Source organism: Sphaeroforma arctica, assembly GCF_001186125.1.
Source record: "Sphaeroforma arctica JP610 unplaced genomic scaffold supercont1.296, whole genome shotgun sequence".
In the NCBI taxonomy this organism is placed as follows: domain Eukaryota; class Ichthyosporea; order Ichthyophonida; genus Sphaeroforma; species Sphaeroforma arctica.
In genome coordinates, this window is record NW_014040262.1 from 76,710 (window position 1) to 84,218 (window position 7,509).

Consider the following 7,509-nt stretch of genomic DNA (forward strand, 5'->3'; position numbering starts at 1 on the left):
TAGCATAGTGCCTACACTCAAGAATATACATATTTGTGTTTTGGGAACAAACTAACTATGAAACTAATCAGTATCACTAATATTTACAAACAATATTTTGACGTTTGCTTATATATATATATATATATATATATATATATATATTATATATATATATATATATATATATATGTGTGTGTGTGTGTGTGTGTGTGTGTGTGTGTGTGTGTGTGTGTGTATATGTATATATGTATGTATGTATATATTTATATTCGTATATAATAATTTGGCAGACTTTTAAAAAATAGACTGCCAACACTCAACACTCAACCGACACAAGTTCCAACCGACAGAAACCCCGCCGAAAACTGATCTGTACTCGCCAGAAACTCAAACTGAAAACGAAAAACAAAAACTAAAATATGTATAAAAAATAACTGGGGTCATACACAGGTTCAAAATACCCTGGTCCTTCTGTCTTGGAATACTGCACCTGTATACGGGTCATATAGGACTGGTTGGCGTCTTTTACTTGCCGACAGTAGACGACGCGGTCTTTTGTCTAGATATTTGATGAAGAAGACATGTCGCGACATGCCTGAAACTTGTTAGTTAAGAAGACTTGCCTTTGTCGTTTACCAGCCCAGCTCTTTTGACTTCTCCCTCTCTCTCTCTCTCCCGCGTCGGACTTTGAGTAGAGAGAGAGAGAGAGAGAGAGAGAGAGTACAAGAGTAGTCGTCTTTTCACTTTAAAAAAAATCCAAAGTTCTTGTTGTGTGTGAAAAAGTTGTTCTTTTATTTATTTTTTTTAAAATCATTTCGACCACCATGGCGGCATAGCCTATGTACCGAAGTAAATAAATTTTTACTGACTGTCCGAGCAGACGACCGAGCTCCGATCGTTTCTGGGGCTATTGTTTCAGGAGGCTATTTTGTCTTTGTTTTTATATTTTTAATTTGGTTTTTGGGGTTTTGTTTTAAAAAAGAAAAGAAAAGAAACAACAACACCACATTTTTTATATATATAGAACCAATACATATGTACATACTCGGTACTGAGGGCAGAGCTCTAACTACGCGAGGGTGCTTGGTTTCACGACGTCAGTAGTTGCAGCTTGCCCATTGTCAGCGTGTTGCAATGTAGAATCGCCAAAATATTTTGCTGGTTTTTCGTTATGCGGTAAGGAGTGTGAAGAAATCGAGGACGAGAAAATAGCTAATCGTGTACAACAGATAAAATCAGAAGAAGTTTCTGGTAGTGTATATATGTGCAGTGCGAGCCCGATATGGTTCTCAATCTGAATGGCGGTGCATTCAATTTGTACGGTGACGGTTGTCGACAGGGAGCGGTGTGTGATTACACATTCGGTAATTTCTGCAGACCAATCGGGATATATAATGCTATTGTTGACTATAACACAATTATTGTGCCAGTCTGTCCTACATTTGCGTGCTGCAACCCTGAGAACAGTACATTGAATTTCGACTTCACACTTTGTGATTTTGATTGCGAGAGTGATGATGATACGGAGGACGATCCAACACATTGCCTTGTAGTTGGCGTTGTACACGTCAAAAAAGGTATGTTTGCAGTGCGAAGCCGGTATGGTAAGGTATCGTCCGGCCGCCCTGTACCAGTTAAGTGGGAGGTTGCGAATAAGCTGCTGGCTATAGTAGCGTAGACAAAAACTGTACTTCCTCCGACTTACTGCCGAACCTCATTTCTAGCTCTCCGATCGTTGCCACTTGCCATATCGAGGAATGTTGTCACCAACCAACTGCCGTCTTTATTGATGGATTTACGACATGCTCCGGTCAGTGCTCTACTGATGATCCGTTGATAGGTATGACCTCAACTCTTTTCCCCATATGAATACCCTTCTACTTCCATATATATATATGATATCACCTGAGATACTATCCAGATATATTCAAGCGTACATAGTCCTATAATGGTACACTGTGTATTTAAGACCAGAAAAGCGTGTGAATATATACAGTTCCAGCTTTTGTACATGTATATATATATATATATATATATATATATATATATAACAGGCACACACGCGCACGTACACGTGTACACGCACACACACATACACACAAAAGCAAAAATCCCCGTCCTCCCTCCCACACACATATATATATATATATAAATATATGTGTGTGCTATATATATATATATCAATATAGTTTTGCAGTGATGAAGTGAGGCAACTGAATATTATTATTATATTTTGGCTCTCGCCTTGCGGGACCAACACGCACACACACATACATGCATACACGCGCATACACGCGCATACACACACACACACACAAACACACACACACACACATACATGCATACACGCGCATACACACACACACACATAAACACACACACACACACAATCACACACACATATGTATGCACACAAATATATTTATATATTTATATTTATATTTATATTTATATTTATATATTTATATATATATATATATATATATAGTATGTATTATTTATATATATATATATATATATATATATATATACTACACACGTATAATATATATATATATACTATCTATATATATATACATATATATATACATATATCTATATCTATATCTATATATAAATTTATATATATATATATCTATTTCTATATTTGTATTTATTTATGCATATATATATATACAAATATATATAAATATATATATATACTAATTTATTTATATTGATATATATATATATATACTAATTTATTTATATTGATATATATATAGATATAAATTTATATTTGTATATTTATATATATATATTAGTATATACATATATGTATATGTATATATATATATATATATTGATATATTAAAGAACATAACGTAGTAGACACAGGGTGAAACTAGAACCACAATAGAAACATGTTACACTAAGTCATAGTACAGGTTCATGAAGACACAGATACTTTACAGCAGGCACGCACGAGTACAGGTAAGAAACAAAGACGCTTACTTCCACGTGAGTTACTCAACATAATGCACGGAGTAGATGAAATGACTAGGGATACGATACACAATACAGCTAATTAGATCTACATTAGGGATGAGAACATGACGTCAAGGCATGGGCGTATGTCCATGGAAACAAACAGAGAATACAACAGATGCACGAGTACAGGTGTGTGATGGGAACGCATATTTTCCCCGGACCAGAATGGTTCTACGGACACAGAGTCAGCCAGTACTATGGACAATTCAGTTAGTGATAAGGTAACATATCACAATGGATAAGGTATAGAGGCGACAAACACATCCTTCACATGCAGAACAGAAAATAAAGATGCTGGTAGGGGGAGCATACGAAAAGCTAGTTGTTAAAGACACGGAAGAAGAGTACAGGTAATGTTAGGTAATCATTTAACAGCCACCGGGTGTGGTGCATGTAACAACGAACTAAGGACAAGTATATGGGAAAGAATATGGTGTGATGGCACGATTGAGTACGTGTGCGAACGTGCTAGGGTCGAAATGACGTTGACCGCGGAGATGCAGCGGCGCTCCTCAGTGAAGGTGGCGCAAAGGAGATGTAGTAATTGCAAGTGGCGTGTCAGCAGCGAGAGCCAACGATGTAACGGCACACGGGTAGAGACCCATCGATGGAGTACGGAGTAAGGGAGTCGTGTTTTAAATTCTGGATGCAGCGAGTAATGGCACAAGAGTAAAGAGGGTAATTGACCAAGAATTTCATCGAGTTCAAGATGACGGACGACATGGTTATGATACTCGCTCATGGTCAGGGCAACTACCAAAGCTTTGAAGCAGTTGCTGGGTCCATATTAATCACACAGCCGAGAAAACCAGAGTTATCACGGACACGATAAGGACGGCACCAAGTAGTGCATCGAGCCACCGAACCAACGCTGGATGAATCGCTCGTGAGAGAAGATGGCTCCATATTTCATCAGCTTTCCATTCTCCCGATTATTTTTTTGGCACGCTACTCCTCAGTTTACACGAGCGTTCTAGACATATTAAACAAGGAATGTGTTGAAAGTACTTCTAAAACAGCTTATATACATATTTTGTGTATATACAGGACACTAACAAAATTACTTAAATACATATAACCACAACTTTCGTGCGAGTGTATGTAAATTTTTTTTGACGGCTTCAATGCGTTTCTACTAGATGTTAGCTGTGCTGGAAGTGCATAGCTAAGACGCAATATTTTCTAGGTCATCGTAATCATGCCAATATGGAATGTAGGACAGGTCGACAAGCTTATATTTATGAATTAACTGACGAGAAGTCAGCTAATTGGTGGGCGATTTGGGTGGTGACATGTTGTATTTTTTTCCGGAAACAACATTGTCGAGGTGTCTTTTTTATTTATTGTCTAGATCACTGTCTAGTACAATACAGCTTAAATCCTTAATAATCAGATTCAATTGTGACTAGGTATGCGCCCGCGAGAAAAATCAATATCCGATTGAAGCTAGTTCATCATCTGAAATCATACCAAATCAGATTAGATGGTGAACCCGTATCGTAGAGTTAACCCTGACAGCTGTTCTCGCCCATGCAACAATCAGTGATCAGCATTGACTTGTCGTAGTTCAGCATGATGCACTTCTGAATATCACCTCCGTCCGGGGTGAAAAGAGTTTTGTAAGGGTCTCGGTTGGTGGTGGCACTATACGAGTCGGCCTGGTCTATGCACTCTGCGTCCACATAGAATTCGAAGTACCCGGTATGTTCCGTAGCCACAATGATTTCAGTCCATAGATTCACACCCGGAAGCTCCACACATCCACCGTTCACGGAAACGGCTATCACTGAAATGGCGGGATTGAGCGGCGCGGCAGTACAATCATCGCTAGTTGCATAAAACTCCATATTAACATAAGCGCAAAAGGACGGGGTACTCAGGATCTCGACCTCTACCGTGACAGAGTGGAAAGCAACAATGAGATTGCTTGCGGCGTCGAATGAGAGAGATGCTGTGGTTGTGTCTCCATAAGAATGCACAGATTCAAACGTATACGTTCCAACCCTCTCCGCACGATTGTAGCCATCGAGCAACCGTTCGCCCACCATCAGACTTGCGTCGCCCACCCAATGAGCGACCAAGAAATAGACCCGTGCGTCAGTGATAGGTTGAATGTCCAAAATGGTGTAGAAAAAATCACCGAAATCCGTCCATATAGTAGTCCAGACTGGATTATCACCGCTAGGAGCCGCATATAAAATTTGGTGCACTGCTTCGTGTCCTTGATAGTAGAAACCATGCACGCTCAGCAATACGAAGATGCGACACAAGTTGTCGATGGAAAAAAAATCGCTACTCCAGCGAGAGTCTCTATGACTGTCACGTCGTTTGACCTTTTGGGCAATACAATCTTAGTGATGGAATCTTCTGGAAGTATACCCTCGACCGTCACAAGCACATGCAGCTGGCAGGTGCAATCGAAAGCTGTTTGTATGCTATAGTCGACGACACTGTCGAATTCCCAACTTAAATTGCTGCGACTGCATGTATTGGAGCGAGACCTGTCGATGGTGGATGCTATCCAATGGGTATCGTTCTCATCGATACAAGCGGAGAAGTCGCGATTGTCGAATACATTAACTGTTTGGCTACTCAATTCTTGCCATGTACTATCGCCATCGATTCTATTCACTGCGGTTCTTGTACCTAGGAAGTTGGCATATGTATAATCAGCGTAGAAAAGCATACGCCCATACAAATACAACACGTTACCAGGTCGAGCGATGAAAATGTATTTCTCCGCCGAAAATAGGTTTGTGAAGCCTGCATTACCAAGTAATTGCCACGAATTTGCGCGATGCACGTAGGCGAACGTTCTGTCACCTTGGCTATTATCATTGACGACTGCTACCAGTTCTCCGGCAGAATTGAGCACTTGCGCAGCACCGCTTCGGGGCAATGTCGAGTTTGGCAAGGGTCCTAAATGGTGCCAGTCATTGACGGTCATCAACTCATGTACTGCCTTATCTCGGAAGTGGCACTCAGCGACATCGTCGCATTCCTTGAAGAGAGCACTTATACTGAATGTGTTGTCAAGAACAGGCGTATCAGCTCGATCATCACCTACCGTGATATAGAAGTCGGGCATCTTATTGGGTGTGTCGATTACTTCCGCGGCACTATTCTCCGGGATTGGCACACAATCCAGCCATCTCTGAGTGGGAGCACCATAGTCGTCGTCGGATGCTTCACACTCTGTAACTGTGGTGTCAGTCCACATGGTTAGCACATCCAGTGTCTCTGATCTAGCGAGACATAAGCCTAGATGGGCATATGCATATTCACATTCCCAGTTTCCTCTGTCAGAGGCTAGGGCGTCTGTATCGATCATGGTACTACGACCACTACAACTGACGACGTGGATGTTGCACAGCTTATCGTATATTAGCACAAACGTATCATCGGTATGGACTCCAAAAGCACTTCTTGTAGTGAAATCTGCCGTGCCGACGGTTAATTTTTCGGCGGAATTCGCACTGCAATTGTGCACTTCGTCTGTCCATTCGCACAGATCACCAAGCCTGATATTCAGAATGGAGACGTCACAAGTATCCAGTCTTCAAGGAAGAAAACATAGTGCCCGGCATACTCGGGCTGCCACTTTAATCCACCCGCAATGGGGTTGCAGGCGAAGGATTCGGAATAGCTGTAATAAACGACTCCAACGGTGGTGGGCGTGCATGTGGTCTCGTCAGTCAGCTGAGGAAGCACGTTATCGGTGAAGGTGGTGCAATTGTGAATCTCAATGGTAAATGCATCGGAGGCTTGCTGACCATTGCTGATATATACGGTCACATCAATAGCCGAAGGATTCGCTTCGCCCGTGACCACACCCACAGGTTGAATTTCGTCATAGCTTGAGGAATCTGGGAGCAAGCAAGTGACTCTGCACGCATCGCATGCAACTACTCGTGGAGAGGCCCAGAGGCGCATCGAAATTGCAATAGTGATAGTCTAATGACAGGGCCATGAATACCTTGCGTGTGTCCTCTACTTCACATTCGAGGTTTTAGGCACAGACTTTGTCCGTGAAACTCCAACTATCATAAGCCACACATACGGGCACCCAGACACCGTCCAACTTGATATCTACATAGTCCACTGTGGCAGCTGAATTGTCATCACTAAGGCGCACTTTGATATCCTGCTGCGCCTTAAAGTCAATAATATGGTCAGAGGATGGGAAGTTGAAGTATTCTGGAACACTGCAGTCTTCTGTGGTACCCGATACACCTGAGTAGGTCAAATTCCTGATCTCAACACGGTATCGTCCTGTACTCGGGGGAGTATATCTGAGCCGGTATGGGTGATTTGCGAGTGCACTGGTGTAGCTGTAGGTGGCTCTGACTGAAGTCGTGTCGTACTGGCGTTCGACCATCTCTCTGAGAGAGAATGAGCTGGTTTTGTCACTATCTACAACATCCATAATCTTATCCGGGGACACTGTGTCTGGTAAGATGTACTTGAAGAGGTGGACTCGTACTGGACAGCACGGTA

At 41.7% G+C, this 7,509-nt stretch overlaps 3 protein-coding genes across 3 annotated transcripts in view; 1 reads left to right on the forward strand and 2 right to left on the reverse strand.

Annotated features, from left to right (window-relative positions):
- The first annotated feature begins 1,044 nt into the window (after nt 1-1,044).
- On the forward strand, nt 1,045-1,890 carry SARC_04941 (hypothetical protein). Its single transcript, XM_014301210.1, has one exon. The coding sequence runs from the start codon at nt 1,265-1,267 to the stop codon at nt 1,658-1,660; it is 396 nt and encodes a 131-aa protein (XP_014156685.1). The 5' UTR covers nt 1,045-1,264; the 3' UTR covers nt 1,661-1,890.
- A 2,613-nt stretch (nt 1,891-4,503) lies between these two features.
- On the reverse strand, nt 4,504-6,945 carry SARC_04942 (hypothetical protein; the record flags this gene model as incomplete). The annotated part of the gene is made up of 3 exons (XM_014301211.1): nt 4,504-5,233; nt 5,725-6,569; nt 6,602-6,945. The coding sequence occupies 3 exons, from the start codon at nt 6,943-6,945 to the stop codon at nt 4,518-4,520; spliced, it is 1,905 nt and encodes a 634-aa protein (XP_014156686.1). The 3' UTR covers nt 4,504-4,517.
- Nucleotides 6,946-7,021: 76 nt separating this feature from the next.
- SARC_04943 (hypothetical protein) overlaps nt 7,022-7,509 on the reverse strand; it is a gene marked incomplete at both ends in the record, with an annotated part of 2,316 nt that continues 1,828 nt past the window's right edge. Inside the window, one exon of the mRNA XM_014301212.1 lies at nt 7,022-7,394. Within this exon, the coding sequence (XP_014156687.1) occupies nt 7,022-7,394 (373 nt within the window). The remainder of the gene's footprint in view (nt 7,395-7,509) is intronic.